Here is a 19,247-nt window from a genome sequence, read left to right on the forward strand (position 1 = left end):
CACTGGTTGGGCCAGCCTGCTCTGCAACAGTGAAAGAGAGAGGTAGGCAGAGACACAATCTGAGCAAGATGCAGAAGTATCAGGGACACCTCACAATACCGTCATTCCAGCCTGCTGCAGAAATGTGCTGGGTCGAGTAGGGTGACAGAGTGGCAAGACATCATCTGGGACTAGCATTACCCGGCCCATTCCACTCTGGTCAGGCCACGGGGTGGCTTACCCCTACTAATCCAGAAGAAGGCCACCTGCATTTTTTTGTTAATCCGTGCATGCTGAGTGACAGACAGAGTCATTTGAGCCAATGTATCCACCTCCTGGAGCCTTGGCTGGCTCAATGAGTCAAATGAGCCCTCATTGGGAGAGGGTGGCCCACTCGACCTCTAGGGGACTGGGGCAGGCCAGCACGGGCTGTCACACCACCCAGGGGAGTACGTCCGGATGTCCCTCAGAGGAAGGCTATCTGCCTTTCTTTAATCCATGCACACCGAGTGATAGTGGATGAGATTTGAGCAATTGTGGCTGACCTTCAGGAGGCCTACCTGGGCTTAAAGAGTCAAATGAGCCCTCATCTGAAATTCCAGGGCAGCCTTGCCATCTGGTTGTGCATGCCATGGGATCCGGACTAGGTCTCCTTGCTGGCTTGAAGAGACACACTTCTGGCTGGGACCGAGTGGCACTAGCGTAGTCCAGATCCATTCCCTTAACAGCAAGTTAAGGCAACTCTTCCTCATTTGGAGGGCATTTCAAAATTAATATCTGCGACACAGTCAGTCCACATTCAAAATGGAGCTGACGGGTTGTAATTGTATTTCTTTCATTTTTTATTCTTTCACTTCCGTACTCGGGCAGAGAGAATCTACCACAATCCTAATGTAAGCCCATTTACCTAATTTAGGAAAGAACCTACCTCCTGGGAAATTGTATAAAGTTTCACTTATCCTCCATAGGCAACGTAGTTTTGTAATATCATTCCTTACCCCTTCCGCATAGCAAGCCCCACATCACCAGGGATGCCTCACATTAGATAGGTACCCTTATTACCCAAACAACAGAGAGCTCACTACTTAAGGTTCTAGCTTGCATGAGGATCTAACTGGCTGGTTTCAGCAGGGTCCAAATGATGAAGCATGCCACTACCATGGTGTGTTAGGCTTCCATCCTGTCGAAAGGAATCCATTGACACTTCAAAACACAGTCAAGGCTTAGGTCTGGGATATTTGTGTTAGACTGATGCTCGATTCACAGAAATTAAACTTCAATGGGAAGCCCTTACAAATATGAACATTTTACATTTACAGGAGTGGAGCTTCAACTGGGCTACATTTTGCAAAAGTCAGTTCTGAGGCAGTTATTATTTATGTACATTGTGTTTCTTTTTTGCTGGTGAGCAAACTTTGTCTTACATACTGTCAGGAGAAGGTCTGGCAGTGAAGGATTCAATAAGGAGGAAGGCTCAGCTGTGAGCCTTTCTTTTAGCAGTTCATTTGTGGAACTCTCTGGAAGTTTATTATCCAGAAAGGTATAGTTTTCTGACCTGTTTGGTGTCAACTTTGTATTTCATTTGTGACATGTTTGAGAGGATATAAGTAAAATGTGGAAAGAGATATCCTGCGTTCAGGGATTTTGCGGTGCTGTTCAGATTTGTTCCACTCCAGGTGCTTGAGGATCAACAAAGAACCCTTGAGATGAACTTGGCCCATCCTGGTCACTTACCCAAGCTTTGCCTTTTATAATAGATACTTTGCTGCTGGACTGGGAGACTCACGCTTTAAACAAACAATGAGGCTCAGACACTTACACCAAACACTATGAAAGGTAGAAGCTCCTAAACTTGTGAGACCTTGTGCTACCACCATCTCGCAGAATCCATCTCGTAATAACACTGGCGACAATACCTTTTTTAGGACAAAAGTGAGCAACATAACAGAGTGACCCCATGGCTGGTGAGACCTGACTCTGTGTTCACAATTGTACCGCAAACTGCCCCAGATGTGGGTGCCAATTATACAGTGCGACAGCCCCACCACTGACAACAGTTAGGCCGCAAACACAGCATACACCGCTCACCAAGCCAACACGTATGCCCTTATATCTGTACACATGGAGCGCACTAAGATGAAAGGAGACAAACAAATGACTCACTCACACCCACACTCCACACCCTCGGACTGCTTGTCTAATAAGACTCCCAGGAGAAATACCCCACTACCAGGGGATACCCCCCACCGCTGATAAATTGGATCTTATCCTGCTGGAAATCAGAGACTCCAGACCAGCAATTGAACAAAGACTAGGGACCATAATAACTGACATTAGCCTGCTAAAAGGTGACCAATGAAAACTGGCGGATCGGGTAAAAACTAACGGGCTGGAGCTCTCTGTTCTATCCCCAGTGCAGCAAGACCACACTGCACAAATGGTTCAACTGAGGTGTCAAGTGGATCATCATCAGGAACAAGTAGAGGATGCAGAAGGAAGGACATGGAGAAAAAATATAAGGATCTTGGGATTCCCAGAAGGAACGAAAGGTCGCCCGTCCTTTTTTCACTGTAGAAAGGGCACACCGAGTTCCCACAAAAACACCCCATTACTGGAGCACCCCCAAGATCTATAGTGGCCAAGATCCTCAACTTCAAAGACTGTGATGTGTTACTCCAAGCAGCATGTGAAAAACCTCCTAGCCAGATGGGTAACTCTCGAATTTCGCTCTTTCCTGATTACACACTTGCAGTCCAACGTAAGTATGCATACTTTCAAGAAATTAAACGGCAACTACAATCCATTGGCCTCAATTATCCCTTATTGTTTCCAGACAAACTCAAAATAATACAAGAGCACACTACTCATTTTTTCAAAACCTCTGAATTAGCGTGGAACTGGATCAAAAAACAATTCCCAGACTGCTGCAATTTGAGACTGAGGGATCCACCCTAACCGAAAGCACGTTGTACTTCACGTCCTCCCCGTCATGGACTACTTATCCTGACAGTTGTGAGGAGAGCCCCCTCTCCACAACAAGCATTAGCGGTACAACTGGAAGCCATACTATTAGCGACTAATTTGAGACTGGCTAGACTGCCCATCAGTTCCAGTTCATCACAGGGCAGTGCCTCAGACTTTCACCTCTTTGTAACCTTTTGCGCTATATTATGCCTGTGCCAAGCATAATGTATGCAAAGGGGGCATCCCACCGTTAGGGAGGGCCAAAAAAATGATGCAAAGGGTGATGCCCCCTTTGCATACATTATGCCTGGCACAGGCAAAATGTAGCGCAAAGGGTTACAAAGTGGTGCAATGCATGCATTGCGCCACTTTGTAAATATGGCTCAGCGTTTTTGGCCTTCTCATGCCACATTTGCTTAAAAAACATTACACTAATGTGGCCTTAGAATGGCACTAGGAGCTCTTAAATATGCCCCTATGGGGCATATTTGAAAAAAGTGGCGCTGCATATAATGCTGCACCACTTTTCTTGCGCCCCATAGTGCTCCCCTAACGCCACCATGTGTGCGCTGTATTTAAAATACGGCGCAACATGGCGGTAGTTAGTGGACTAGTGTCTGAATTTTTTATGCTAATCAGGCGCTTTGCAGGATTAGCATAAAAATAGTTGATGCTAATCCTACAAAGCACCCAGAGGCCCATTGTAACCAACAGAAGCCTCCTTTTGATGCCTGCTCTGAGCAGGCGTTAAAAGGGCAGGAAAAAAGTGACGCAAAGAAATCTGTCAGATTTCTTTGTGCCATTTTTTTGCCTCCCCACCCCTAACGGGGGGGGAATGCTACCTTCGCATACATTATGCCTGGGGCAGGTATAATGTAGCGCAAAGAGATTCAAAGTGGCACAATGCATGCATTGCGCCACTTTGTAAATATGGCACAGCGTTTTAGCCTTCTAACGCCACATTAGCGTTAAAAAAAGAAAATGACACTAATGTGGCGTTAGAATGGCGCTAGGGGCTCTTAAATATGTCTCTATATTTTAAGTGGCTAGCTGAGTGGATTAGTAAAGCCAGCCTGTACAAGTGCTTTAAAACACATAAATGTTTGTGAAAGGGGAGCGATGGGGAGATGAGGAGCAAATTTGCCGGGTGGTAGTGAGTGAAACCGAGGAGGGGGTCATGGTCTGGGGGGTGCCACAATAAACTGTCTCACAGGGTGCCATCAGTCCTAAAGCAGGCCCTGACCACAGTTGTGACAAACTCTACACTCACCACTGCCTTATCCCTGATTCGCCACTGCCTTATGATCAAATGTATTTCTGTATTTATTAGGCTGGTAATCCCCATCTTGTCACTAGTGCATGCCTATATCCATACTCTGTGAGATACTAAGACAGAACCTTTAATTAACAGGGTTTGGCATTTTTAATCCCCATAGTTTGTAAATCACCCTAATGTAATCTGTGTTATAGCATATTACAAACAAAAACGCACTTGTAAGCATACTTTGGGGCACTCCTTTAAAATGGCTGCCCTCATGTAAAGGGTATGACATTTAGACTTTGATCAAGATTGCTTTCTCTCCTGTATTTCCTTAATCTAATAGTTTTCTAGTTCTTGTTTTTTAAACAAATTGGGCATAAATGCAGGGGTTGCTGATTTCACGAGAACCTTGTAAGGAGTAAAATCTTGTGGACAGCTACACATATTTAATCAAAACAAATTAATTTCTGTTTTCCTTTTAAATTTTGTAACGTTTGTTTTTGCAGAGCTGTGAAGAATTCAGATGACCGTGAAGCAAGGTTTGCCATGCATCTGGCCAGTGCCTTTGCTGGCATTGGCTTTGGAAATGCTGGTGTTCATCTGTGGTAAGTTCATATCCCTTAAACTAGGTAAATGTTGGGTCTCCTACTACTGTGGGCCAAGATTTCTAAGTTATATGTTGCTGGATTACATAAAATAGATAAAAGGTTCAATCTTGTGACCTTGACCTCTTCTAATGGACTGTTCCTACCAAGTGCTGGAGGACAACTGTGGGGTAATGAGACGTCACTGTCATATGTCACCACCTGACTACTGTAGCAAAACTTGAATCTTTTACTGAAGATAAGAAGTTAAACCTCGTCTGTGGTCCCCTCAGTATCACTTAGTGAAGCAGGAGATGTAACTAGCCGAACAAATTAGCAAAATGATGCCTTCACCACTTTCCAGGCACGGGGAGAGATTAACCCACCTCACAGGCACAAGTGATCCATATAGCAAAGGTGCCTACTAACACATAAGCTGGATCGAGCTAACGTTTCACTGAGCACCTGGCCACTGTTTTACACCCTTCTAGTATTAAAGCACTAGAAATGTATAATGATTGATCCATAGAGGTCTGAACGTTGTTAAATCCAAATCCCCGCGTTCCATTCAGCAGTGAAAGGAACAGTGTATAGATATTTTAAGCCACCACACCACAGTCTTTAAATGTTGTGGATAATGCTATGATCCTCTGAATTCTAGTTGAGAAGAATAGTATTTATTTCTACACATTAGGCAATTCAAGGTTTCATGTGTCACACCTCTTCCAACTTCTTTGCCCTACTATGACAATGATGACATCTTAAACTGACTGATTTATACCCACTCCATAGCTTAATATAGATCACCGAAAGGTTGTATGTAGCAGCTTTTTCACGGGGAAAGAAGCGTGTTAGCATACATGGTACTCTGCATGTTTCGCATGCCTGTTTTGAATCCTTTACTGTTTAGCACTGGCTAATCTGAGCACTTTGGGAATCTCAAACATATAAGTCTAGAATGCAGCATCATGCCTGTGAAATGACAGATGCAATTCTTATCAGAGGGTATGAAATGCCCTTCTACCAGATGCATACGTTGCTTCAAGTGTCAGGGTAGTCTCGAGCATAAATAGGTTATGGTGGATTCTTTTATATATTTTTTAATGTTTATTTTTATTTTATGTAGTTTTAGTTGAATGCTTTTTGACTTCCACTCCGTGGTTGGCTAATACTTTAAAATACAAAACTTTTAGTATGAAAGGATTAAGTTCTAATGTGAGACAAGATTAGCATTTACATTATTATTTGGAAGGGTCCGAATATCTACTTTGAGCCTTGAAAGAGAACACATCCATATCATGGCACCTACTTTTTTTTTTTCTAGCCACGGCATGTCTTATCCTATCTCTGGGTTAGTGAGGACCTTCAAAGCAAAGGACTACCTCGTGGACCATCCTATAGTGGTAACGTTTTGTGTTTACATTTTGTATACAAATGGGTTAGACCGCAACACACGTCAATTTGTTATTTCAAATGACTTAATGCATTTTTAAGTGTGTATCCTGGGTAAGATACGGTTCTACTTCCCGAATAAACTGAATTGAAAGCTGAGAATGTCCTTCTAATGCTTTAATCATTTCTATCTAACAGTTTGCAGTAGTGAGTTTCACTAATATGAATGCTTTTGAGAATACATATAAACAACATCAAAATAAATCAAGGCATTAGAAAAATAATTAAAATACAGATATACATTTGCGAAAATATGATTATATTACATTAGCCAATGCACATAGAACAAAGAAATAAAGGGAAACAGAAAGTAAGGGTATATATTTTTTAAATTAGTCGGAAGGATCAGTTACTTATTAAAAAAAATACAGGGAAGGTCCGTATGTACGAACATTTGGAATTGCGATTTTTTAAACAGTGTTTTCTCTCGAAGAACTATTTGGTAAAAGCTATTCCTATTATATGAAACTTATATTTTTAATTTAGTAATTTCTAATGGGTCGCAAATCGACCAACCTCATGTATATTAATGAAGTAGGTGGCAATCTGTGACTAATTAGGATTGATAGCCATCACAGGGATGGTGGCCTGCTGGGGTCAGCAGTTCACCATTTCTGTGATTGCTTTTAAATACAACAATGTTTTTTAATCAAACCTGTTTTCCCTAAAGGAAAACAGGATGCATTAAAAAAAAAATGAAAAACGTAAGCTCGATTTTTTTAGAGTAGGCAGTGGTCAAATGGACCTCTGCCTACTCTTAAAAATGTTTTGTCAATATTCACAAAGAGGAAAAGGTTCAGTGGGGACCCCTTCCCCTTTGCAATTGGCCTACCACCTCCTTTGAGGAGGTGAAAAAAGATTAATATTTTGTGGCCAGAATTTGATTGCAAAACATTAATCCATACCACCGCACTTTGGGATTTGGAAGGGACACCCTAAGCACACCCCTTCCAAATAACTAATCAGTGTTGGGTTACAAATCCAAATTACAATTTGTTAACTTGTTACCAAATTGTAATTTGAGGTTTGTACTTCAGAAAAGGTATTTTTGTGATTGCAAACGACCCCATTCTGTAAATCAGGCCATTTGCGACCTCAAAGATGCTTTGTAATCTGGCCCTGGATGAGGTAGTAGCAAAGCCACTAGCAAATATTTCCAAAAAGAAAATAAATATGGCCGGCCAAGGACCATTGTCTGCAACTGTTTAAAATGACAAACTCTGAACACATGCAGGTAGATTCTTCACATCCTATAAGCTCAAGAATAAACCACCTAACAGATTTCTGCTAGTCAATATGTAGGGTCAGGATGATATAAATCTTAAGCTTCAGAGCAGTGCATATCAATGATCTGTACTTCCAGCATGAGGCCTACTCTTCAGTACACCATCTTGAAGATCCAGAAGATCTACCAATGGATCCCAAAGGACTGCCGCAAAACCATAACCCATGCCATGGTTACCAGCAGACTCAACTATTGCAATGCCCTCTATGCCGGTACCACCCAGAAGAACCTCAAGACGTTACAGCACATCGAAAGTGCCTCCGCCAGACTCATCCTGGACATTGCCCGCCGCAAACATATCTCCAGTCACCTAAGAGGCCTCCACTGGCTCCCTATCGAGAAGAGAATTAACTTCAAGCTCCTCGTCCTCGCCTACAAGGCCCTTCATGACCTAGGACCCACCTACCTCAACCACCGTATCACCTTCTACTCCCCCACCAGACCTCTCTGCCCCGCTCAACAAACGCTAGCCACCGAATCCCTGCATATGGAAGACCTCAGCCAGTGGGAGATCCTTCACCTACCTCCTGGCAGAGAGCTGGAAAACCTTGCCCCTGCACCTCAAGCAGTCGCCATTGCTACCCCAAGTCAGGAAGGACCTTAAAACCTGGCTCTTCAACTGAAGCTCAAAGGACAAAGCCCCTTAGCACCTTGAGGCCCTTAAGGGTGAGTAATTGCACTTTATAAACCCTGATTTTATTTGATTTAATTTAAAAAGAAATGGTGCTGAGCTCCTGGCAATCCATAGTTGCAGCCCACCAGCCATCCCCCACGACCTGTTTTCAAATGATTGTAATTCTTTCCATGCTGATAGTCGTCAGCTCAATCACTGTTGCTACTGCAAAAACTGTTGACAGGCTGTGTGAGGAGTTTCTTGATACTCACAGTAAAGTGGGAGTCACCAGTGATGCCAGAGCATTTTTAGAACACTGCATAAAGGGCAGCCACAGCTCAGGCAATGTTAGCAACAGGCAATAGTCAGCCCATGCTGCCTGACATCTAAGAGCAGTACACATCTTTCACCAAGGTTGTTCAGTGAAACAAAATTTAATAAATTGCAAATTACCATTGAAACAGACTTAATACTAGAAGTAAAAAGTCCATGAGAACTTCGAGAAAAGGTGTGTTCTGGAAAAGGTGTTGATAAGCTAATGCTTAACCTATTTTAAACCAATGCAGCGTGTAGCACTAAGCATTGATTTCTAGTGTATAACACGTTATTTAAATTTGGGCTTTGCCATTGCAGAACGTTCCTTGTTACACTTTAAGTAAAACTAAGCCACGAACAAGCTAAACATCCAGGCAGTGGTGCAACCACACACTGATAGGATCATTATTGGCTGGGGATGTTCCTATATACCTACTTATCACAAGGGGCCCATTCACTTCCCTGAACATGTGAAGCAGATCGCCACTGTGTTACAACTGAGCTTCTAACGCCTGTTCTAACTACTTTTTACCTCTTCCAACCTTCTTCCAGTCTTTGGTTTACCAGGCTCACTGAAGGCCCGATAGACTTCCCTTTGGATTCAAAGAGCACAGAACATATACCTCTTGTTTTAAAAACTTATGGCTTGAGCATCAACAAGAAATAAACCTTCAGTGCTTACTGATTTTCAAAGATCGGACTAACCCAAATCTAAACATATTTAAGAAAGCTCAAACAAATAAACAAAGAGAACTGGTGTTAAATAAACAGCACAGGACTGATATTCCTGAGTCACTGATCAAAGAAAGTAGGTTCTTGTATAAAGTCTGGAAGTGATGTTGAAGGGGCTGGCATCATGAATGCTTTGATAAAACATACCTAGCCTCATTCTAGCCTCCTCTTTACCCACATTGCAGGCATGATAATAGACTTCGGTACGTTAAATTCTCTTGAGGGCTAAGGATGCAGAAACCAGGATGAGCAACCAGATAGATCAGGTCATTCACATGTTATGTAAAACGGATCTGAGAAGCCACAGAATGGGGCAAAACACACACAGATGGAGGATAGTTTAGGAGTTTAGTCCTCATAAAACTCTGAGTAGGATTAAAATGTAAGCAAGGAATAGCCTGAAGGCTAAATTCCTGTAATCATAGTTGTTGAACTTGTATGCAGATGTGATTTAGAGGGCTATTTCAGTCACCACACACCCAATTACGAATGGCAAATTCCCTATAGCATTAATCTTTTGAAAATTCAACAATACATACTAGTTTTTTTTTCCTTCTTTAGTGGACCATGGTAAACCTCCAATTTATGTCAGACAGTCTCAAGACCATTATTACTCAAAACTTTGCAAAATAGACAGTTCAGAAAAGGAAGCCCTTTCTTAAACTGTGATGATGGATGAAAACACTGGGCATCAGGGCTCATATCACCCTGATCTTTGAAATGGTACACCTTTACCTGGATTCCCTGGGAGCACACCATGTCAGTACATCCCATCACAATGACAGTGCTGTCCACATTGCAGCCTTAAACTCTTTATTGCCCAAGGTATTCTGAATCCGTTTTATGGTTATGTTATGTTATATGAGTAAAGTGCACTATCACTCCATAAGCCATCCTGGTGCTAAAGCAGATGCAAGTCTGGCCTGGCTGGTGGAAGTCTGATTGAAGAGCCATGTCTTTAGTTTCTTGTGGAATTTGAAAATAGAAGAGGTAGATCTGTCGTGAAACAGCAGGTCATCCCTGGATTTAGGAGCGCTGTAGGAGAAAGCCTAACTGCCGGCTCTCGTGCTGCATATACATGGAATGCATGTAAGTAGGAAACTGGCAGAGCGAAGGCGCTTTGTGAGTTTGTGAAATGAGATTCAGTGGTTGAAGTAAGCTAGGCCCGTGTTGTGTGGGGCTTTGAAGGGTGTGTGAGAAGTTTGAACTGGGCTCATTTGTGTATTGGAAGTAAAAGGTGCTCCGTGAGGTGTGGTGTGCTGTGCGTGTGGCATGGACGGTTGTGTGTGATTCTGGCTGCTGAATTCTGAATAGTTTGAAGTCCCCTGGTGAGTTGCTTGCTGATACTGGTGTAATGGGTGTTCCCGTAGTCCAGCTAGTTTGTTACGAAGGCGTGGGTGACAGTTTTGCGGGTGCTAGTTGGGAGCTATTTAAATTCTTTCCTCTGCATCTTCAGGTTGTGGAAGCAAGAGGCTATGAAAGTGTTGACTTTGGCCATCATGTTGAGATGGCATTAGATGATAATCCAAAGTTTCTTGGCATGGAGGTGGAGGTGGGTCCAAGTTCAGCCGGCTATCCGGTGGAATCCCATGGTGATGAGCTCTTCTCGGAAATCATGACTTCTGGCTTGTCAGTTTTTAGTTTGATACAGTTGGTCTTCAACCAGTCGGTGTCTTTGGTCATGCAGGCAAAAGGTCTGAGTGTTGGGAATTTTGTCTGAGAGGGAGATGATCACTTGAGTGTCAGCAGTCTAGGATAGTACATCGATCTCATGGGTGTGGATAATGCTTGCAAGAAGGATCTTGTAAATGTTGATGAGGGTTCGGCTGAGAGATGATCCTTGCAGTACTCCACAGATGAGGTTGCATGCACTGGAGCAGTAGAGACCGCTTATATAATCAGCCAAGAAATCTTGGTCTTATAGCCTCAACGCCTACACAGTTTGTCAGCCAAGCTAATTAAACAATTTGGATGTTTCCCAAATTCACAAGTCAGAATGACAGAATGACAGATTGACGTCAGCATTGGCCTCTGGCACCTTTGTTGTTTTTGATGTGATTGATGTTAACAAATCTACCATGTGTACAATTTTGTTTTGGCTTCTGTGCATGACGTCTACTTGAATACTTGTAGGCCCATGCTGCCCCTTGCAGGCCTATGGGGAGTAGAATAGTGTCATTTTCACAATTGCTTTTAGCTGTTGTGAGACGCTAATCACTGAGTGTTTCTCCGTGAAAACGTCCTGGAGACTCAAATATAGTGCAGCGTGCTGGGTACATCAGGCAATATTGAGATATCAGGACAAGGTTACAATAAAGTCTGCTTGATTTGTAACTTGATGTACCTTTAGCCATGTTTTGCAGTATGAGTAACATAACTCTTTCTGCTGCATAGCTCTGAGTTATGGGTCTCTTTGATTTTCCCTACATTAATACAATGGTGAAAATGCCAGATTCATTATGCATTATGTGTGAGGGTCCTAGACAGCAAATAGTATGATGAGAGTCAGAAAATACACCAAATAAGTTCATACTCCTGACATAGCCATTGATGTTGCCTTTACAATTGGTCGGTGTGTTTGGTCTAGCAAAGATGTAGATACCAAGTGGTGTAAAGTTGAATCCCTGGTGGAACTGAAATATTGCCTCACTATTCGTAGTAATTTACTAGAAACATTGATGATGTTGCCTACGTGCCACTTCGGGGCCAACTTTTGACTAGTTATGCAGATTGTTTTGTTCTAGCTGTTAGTCATGACATTTTTTGGGTTTTCTAGCTGGCTTCATGCCACACTGATGGGCATAATATCCTTCTTCAATACACTGATATCTCACAAGGGGTTGATTACAGTTGGGGTCATGTACGTTTGTTATTTGCATCTACTTTTTCTTTTGTTTTCATTTTGTAGTCATTGGTTTCTTAGTGAGGGTCTTGTTCTGATGCATCAGTTTCTCTAAATAATTCAGAATGGGAAGAGGAAGTTGAACTTTTGATTTTGCTTATTGATTATTAATTTGCTATACATGCCTTAGCTTGCTCTGCCTTTTATGTCCCGCATTTTTCTTTTTTCCTGTTTCAATTTGAACCTGGTGGCATAATATCTCACCCGTGGGGTTGGGTGACCTGTCTTGGCTCAGACATTCTCTTTAATGCTCCTAACTGCTTTGAGGATAGAGGATTGTGGCATTTTTTTCATTCAGTGCTAGAGACTATAACCACTCAGTCTAACGTATAAAATCTAGAATATTGTAAGCAACTAAAGGGCGATTTCCCTCAGCTACAAAAAAATCTGAATTAATGAAAGACCATGAAGGAAATTCCAGCAAGACATGCAAAAAAGATTCTAAGAAGAGCCTGAGGAAAGCTTGTGTCAACATTGATGGGATCATGTCTTGGGTGATCAGAAACCCGATGATGAAGCATGCTACTTGATGTCGGTCTGTGTGCCTATTGGATTAGATCCTAGATCCATTGCCATCTCCTTGGGAGCAAAACCTGCAAAAAATACATACTCCTTCTTTGCACTATACAAGATGTTATATCACTTTTATTTTTTTCCCTATTCTTGGAAGCACTTAGTTCAGCAGGCTGCTTCCCACTCTTTCATTCCTGTTGTTGTAGAAACAGTGACAGACTCAAGCAAATACATGCATCTGTAAGCTAGAGGGACATGTGTGTCTGAGGTACTCTAAGACTGGTACGATGATGGTTGCTACTCCCAGAAAAGGTATCTCAGGAAACACCCATAAAATCTCAAAATAACTAGAGGATCGGTCAAATTAATCCATGAGATATTAGCAACGAGGACCACTGAAGGATGGTATGGTAAGTGGAAAAGTGCATGTACTTCTAAGCTCCTAGACTTGAAGACAGTATTATAGACACAACTTCTAACATCAAAGGGAAGTGCCTAATAAAGTAGATTCCATGAGCATCGACTCCCTAATATCCTTAGGTTAAAATTCTAAGAATTTTCATACAAAATTGCATTGCGGCAGCATAACAGCAAACATGCAGATAATGAAAGAACTGCATTTGCCGCCTTATTATTCTTTTAGAGTGCTTCTGCCAAAAGATTGATAAAATTATACAGGGTGATCATGAGTAATGGCTGAAACAATATTCTTTAGTCTCAGTCATGTTATAAATGTAAAATATTCACCGTTGATTACCTTGCAAAACCATGCTTGAATTTTCCTGTGACATCATGAGGAATGCCTGTTTGACCAAGGCAATAGAGGGGATCCTGCAGCTTAATTTCAGCCAGTTGTGGTTGAACTCGGCTTTGTACAATTCCTATTTTAGTTCCATTCACACACTTGTACTTAGGTGTACACAATGTTCATGGAACAAGACAGTCAAGAAAGGGAAGTATAAAACACTGAAGAATAGGTGTGATGTACTTGTCCTTCTTTTCACTCCTATTCAATTTAAATTGAAGATGCTACCATTGTGCATCGCCACAAATCATGATCCGTGATTTAGGTAATGCGTACTTCTGAATGGCATGTTGTGTTCCCTGGACTATTTTGAACAATTCAGCATGGAAGGTTCCTAACTATAAATACCTCCAAAACAAACGTATAAGAAATGGAGCCTATAAGGCCAAATGTGCATAGTATCTTGAATGGATCCTGGTAGAGCTGTTGAAATACTTAACTTCCTTGCAATTAGTTATGTCAGATAACTGCAGATGAGCTATAGAGGTAAACATCTGGTCAAAGTAGTCCAGTCATGCATATATACTCACAAGTGCCAGGGCAATTGGCGCTGTCTTTTGCTGAATACTGAACCACTGTCACTGTTTGATGTAATGTTCCTGTTTAGACACAAAGGCACATAACAGATTTAATAAAGCAGAGGCTTTGTTCTAAAGTTGAGGTCTTAGTTTGCAGGAGCAAATTCATCTCAGTGTGTACTTAACAGAAATAAACTTCTGGCTGCTTGACATCAAGAAGGCGCACCGTGCGTTGGTGGCTCCTCCCAGACCAGGCCCTTCCCCCCTGAAAGCCATCATAGCCCATATTCTCAATTACAGTGATAGATACAGTGTTATTCGAGCAGCCCGGGAGGCTGAAACTCCATGTTTCGCAAATCATAAAATCTCAGTGTATCCTGAATACACCCGCAAAGTGCAAGATCATCGGAAAGGCCTCCTGGATGTCAAACAAAATCTGCACTCAGTGGGACTCAAATACATGTTGCTCTAGCCAGCTTGTCTTTGCCTGCTTTAGGGGGGCAAATCTCACTTTTTCAACTCACCAGAGGAGGTGTGGCAGTGATTGGAGATGTGGAAAAAGGTCCCCTGAGACAAGATGGCAGCACGGAAACCTGCGACTCGCTCTGGGTGGAGCATAACTACTTTGAACTGGCGGCCCTGTGAAAAGTCGAGGAAGATAAGTGCCAATGGCCTGGAAGCCCAGGTCAGTGGGCGCAATATGGTGCAAGATGACGGCACCTTGGCACGGGCCTCCCCAGAGCCGATGGTCAGACCAGATGATGTTGAACTGAACTCCGAATTGCCACCAGTCACAGATGTCTCTATTATGTATTGAGAGGAAATGGGGTAACCCTATTGGGTTTACTGTGGAAAGTCAGAGGGTTCACTGATGCCCCACTTGGCTGTATAACGCTCTACATCATTTTCCATGCCAGGTGGGACGCGTATCGTCCTGCTCTGATGTTGTGCCCATCTGCTTCTACTATTTAATAATATTACTGTAGTGCTAAATTATTCTGTGATGCAGCCAGTTTTTGAAATAGAGGAGGTGGAGGGGGAGCCGTTCCCACATCAGTGGTAGGGACCCCGGAGCACTGATGTGAAGTATATTCTTAAGTGCAAATATCAGCCCTTTGAAAAAAAAGGTCTGTCAAAAAACACTTAAGAATACCAATGTGCAGCCTATGTGAACAGCTACACATCCCAAATTGTTAAAAGAAAACAGTTGTAGTGTAAATTCACGTTTAAACATCTATTTATTCTATAAACATATTAACAAATACATTCTCATATTTTATTTACACCTCTCATGAGAATAAAACAATGCAGGGCAGTGTAGCCCATAGGCTGCCATTATACAAAATGAAAATAGAGCTGTGCCTTTAAGAAAGTAAAGTCTTCCTGTTTCCCATCATGCACAGCAAAAGGCAGCTGCCTCAGTTCTTTTTTCCGGCTCCTTTCTGACAGGACCCTGAAGCATTGAGCTCTACCTCACAAAACCTTTTTGTGACAGAAATTCATTAAAAATCTTTTGAATTTCAATTTCACTCGACGTTTTTAACATTGAGTGATCATTTCCTACTTTTTTCTGTTAAATTCTGACAGAATTTTGAGGTTTTTCTAGTTCAGAAATGCCTTCACTTTTTGACAAATGCCCTTCTTGTGGCAGAAAAAAGGCTAAAACAGATCCACATCGGGTCTGTATAATTTGCCTTCCATCCAGCCACAAACCGGAGTCGTGTGCATCTGTAAAACTTTCTCCAGAAGGACTCTTCGTGACAGGGAGAAAATCCGACTTCAGGCGAAAGAGGACAGGAGAAAAAGTGGTCATTCTACCACAGAGCGAGGAGAAGGTCAGTCTTCTACCAGGGCTCACCCTGTTTCCTCTATAACTCCGACCAGACCTGCTCAAAAACAGAGGTCTCCGACGACGTTGAGGGCGTCGACGTCGAGACAGGGAACGGCGCCAACATGCTCGCCGTCGAGGAGTGGTTCACCGGCGAGGAAGAGACATCGTTCGCCGTCGACAGCTATTTCGCCGTTGAGACGGCGTGGACACTCGCCGTCGAGATCTGGGTCGCCGTCGACATGGCAAGGACGTTCCACGTTGAGGAGATCTGAGTCCGGCTCGCTTTCGACACGGCGAGGGCGATCAACGTCGAGGGAGAGTGCTCGCCGCCGGAGGCGTTCGCTGTCACCACAGCGACGTCGAGGGTCGTCGTCGAGAGGTTCTCAACGGCGAGAAGAATCGACATCGAGGGGCACTCGCCGTCACCGTACTTTGACGTCGAGGAGTGTGTCGACGTCTAGACGACAATCAAAAAGGCCTAAAAGGGTTTATACAACGTCAGAATCCTCGGCCTCACTCATCCTGCTTCCAGCGTCTCCACAACTCTCTCCTCGACAATCGCCGTTGATGCAGACGCCGGTAACACCTACGGCTCCTCTTCCGGCTCCTCCTTCAGAGTCTGTTTTGAGGACTCCAACGCGATCTGTAAGACTTTCTGGACATTCCTCTAGACGCTCATCTTCCTCTCTGCACCACCGTCATGAATCACGACAGAGATCTCAACATTCATATCACAGGCGTTCTTCTTCGTCTACACGGGACTACTCTCCAACCCTATCGGACTCACCGTCCCCGAGAGTGTCCCCCATAGATGATGTGAATACGTTCCAGGAGGTCTTAGTACGAGGGGCGACCAAACTGAACATCCCGCTGGCGGTACCTGCCCCATCGACGTCAGTAATCTTCGAGACCTTACATCACAGGACATCTTCCAGACCTTTGCTTTCACTGGTTCCAGGTCTCCTTGAACCAGCAATGGATATTTTCCTTGCACCGGCCGCAACAAAGTCTGCTCCTTCCAGACTTATTAAAAAATATCGTCCACCAGAACAAGATCCTCTATTCTTGAGGTCGGACCCAGTACCGGATTTGGTGGTCATAGTAGCGGCAAAGAAATTGCATTCGACATCACCGTCTTCCTCTTCACCTCCAGATAAAGAGAGCAGAAAGATAGATGCTGCAGGATGAAAAGTATGTTCTACTGCAGCCATCACGATGAAAGCAGCCAGCGCTACTGCTTTATTAGGGCGATACGATCTGGGACTCTATAATGCAGTTTGCGGAACATCTTCCTAAGGACAAAAGGGAAGATTTCCTGGAGGTCGTGGGTGAGGGAGCCATGGTTTCTAACCAAGTTATAAGTGCTGCAGCTGACTCTTCGGTACTATCCGCACACAATTATGCTCACGGAATAGCACTCAGAAAGCATGCATGGTTGAGACTTACATCACTCAAACCAGAAGCACAACAGAGAATACAAAATTTACCTTTCTCGGGCTCCACCTTGTTCGGTTCTCATGCCGATGACGAGATGGCCAGAATGAAGGCTGAGCTAGATACCCTGAAAGCGGTAGGCATGGAAAGACCGAAAGAACAACGAAAGGTATTCCGGCCATATCAGCGAAGACTTTTCACCCACCGGTATCAGTCACCACACTGGATGTCTTCACGCCCCCAGCAGCAGCAACAACAGCAGCATCAAAGGGGTTTCTCCACACAGCGAAGGTCGACAAGGGGTCGTTCAACACCTCAAACTCAGACACTCGACAGGCTCCTGCGTCTAAGCCCTGAATCTTCGCTTCCCCCTCCTCCGTTATCCACTCCGGTAGGGGCAAGTATCTCAAATCATCTGGACGAGTGGCTACGCATCACATCAGACGTCTGGGTATTGAATATTGTGAGACATGGTTACGCTCTCAGATTCACCAGTCCTCCACCATCTGTTCCACCCAAAACAGCCAACCACCATCTCGAAGGTCTTCAGTTAGAAGTCACTATCCTATGGCAAAAAAGAGCCATATAACCCGTCCCGATCAGCCAGCAAGGGAAGGGGATTTATTTGAGATATTTCCTTGTACCGAAAAAAGACAAACAAGAGTTTCGTCCCATTTTATATCTAAGGACAGCAAACAAGTGGATTCGCAAAGAGAAATTCTGGATGCTATCCTTGCACCAAATTTACCCACATCTATGTCAGGGCGACTGGCTCTGTGCAATAGACCTTTGCGACGCTTACTTTCATATTCCGGTGACCAAGAAACATCGAAAATTCCTAAGGTTCACCGTCGGAAAACGTCATTACCAATTTGCGGTTCTACCCTTCGGCCGCAAATCAGCGCCGAGAACTTTTTCCAAATGCATGGCGGTGGTAGCCGCCCACTTGAGGAAACAACGAATATTTGTCTACCCCTATCTAGACGATTGGCTCATAAAGGCCTCCAGTTATCTAGAGGCGCAACAACATTTCAAATGGACTCTACAGCTGTTGCAGAAGCTCGGTCTTCAAGTCAATCTCCTGAAATCCACAGCAACGCCTGTTCAGAGGTTGCATTACTTAGGGGCCATTATAAATACCAATCTAGGAAAGGTGTTTCCTTCGGAGGAACGACGATTATCGATTCTCCAAAAGTGCAAACAACTGCAGGAAAGTCCTCAGGCCACTGCAAGAGTAATAACTTCTCTACTGGGCTCGATGGCGTCTTGTATCCATCTTGTTCCCAATGCTCGCCTCCATATGAGACCATTACAGGAAAACCTGGAGGATCAGTGGTGTCAACTGAGGGACGATTGGGAGAACAAAGTCCTCCTTTCTCCCCACGCCCTACAATCCCTCAAGTGGTGGTGTTCACCCAGCAATCTCTTGGTGGGGATTCAGTTCCAACAACAGCCTCCAGCTCAAACCATCGTAACAGATGCGTCACTGCTCGGATGGGGGGCGCACATGGAACATCTTCGAGTCCAAGGCAAGTGGTCACAGAGAGAGAGTCTCTATCACATCAACCTGCTGGAACTTCGCGCAGTCCACCTTGCGCTCAAAGCCTTTCTTCCCTCTCTGAGAGCGGAAACTCTCCTTCTCCAGACAGACAACGTGGCCACTATGTACTACGTGAACAAACAAGGAGGCACCAGGTCCAGAATTTTATCCAGAGAGGCTCAGACAATCTGGCATTGGCTTCTAGCCAGGAACCTGTCGCTAGTGGCAACTCACCTGCCCGGCATCCAGAATGTTCAAGCGGATGCCCTCGGTCGGGTAATGGACGAGAACCACGAATGGGTGCTACACGACGACGTCGTTCGTTCCATTTTCGCACTATGGGGTACCCCCTCTATAGACCTATTCGCAACCCCAGAAAACAAAAAATGCCAAAACTTCGCCTCCAGATATTACCATCCAGGGACACTGGGGAATGCCCTGTGGATAAGCTGGTCAGGAGCATTTCTTTACGACTTTCCACTGCTTCCCCTGATTCCGGCGGTCCTCCAGAAGTTACCC

At 43.9% G+C, this 19,247-nt stretch overlaps 1 protein-coding gene across 3 annotated transcripts in view; it reads left to right on the top strand.

Annotated features, from left to right (window-relative positions):
• The window catches only part of ADHFE1 (alcohol dehydrogenase iron containing 1), a 300,399-nt gene that overhangs the window by 229,347 nt on the left and 51,805 nt on the right, over positions 1 to 19,247 (top strand). For all 3 annotated transcript variants that reach the window (XM_069220269.1, XM_069220270.1, XM_069220271.1), the window contains 2 exons: positions 4,711 to 4,809; positions 6,113 to 6,191. In XM_069220269.1, coding sequence (XP_069076370.1) covers positions 4,711 to 4,809; positions 6,113 to 6,191 — 178 coding nt within the window. The remainder of the gene's footprint in view (positions 1 to 4,710; positions 4,810 to 6,112; positions 6,192 to 19,247) is intronic.

The sequence above is a fragment of the Pleurodeles waltl genome, chromosome 2_2 (genome assembly GCF_031143425.1).
Source record: "Pleurodeles waltl isolate 20211129_DDA chromosome 2_2, aPleWal1.hap1.20221129, whole genome shotgun sequence".
Taxonomy (NCBI): Eukaryota; Metazoa; Chordata; class Amphibia; order Caudata; family Salamandridae; genus Pleurodeles; species Pleurodeles waltl.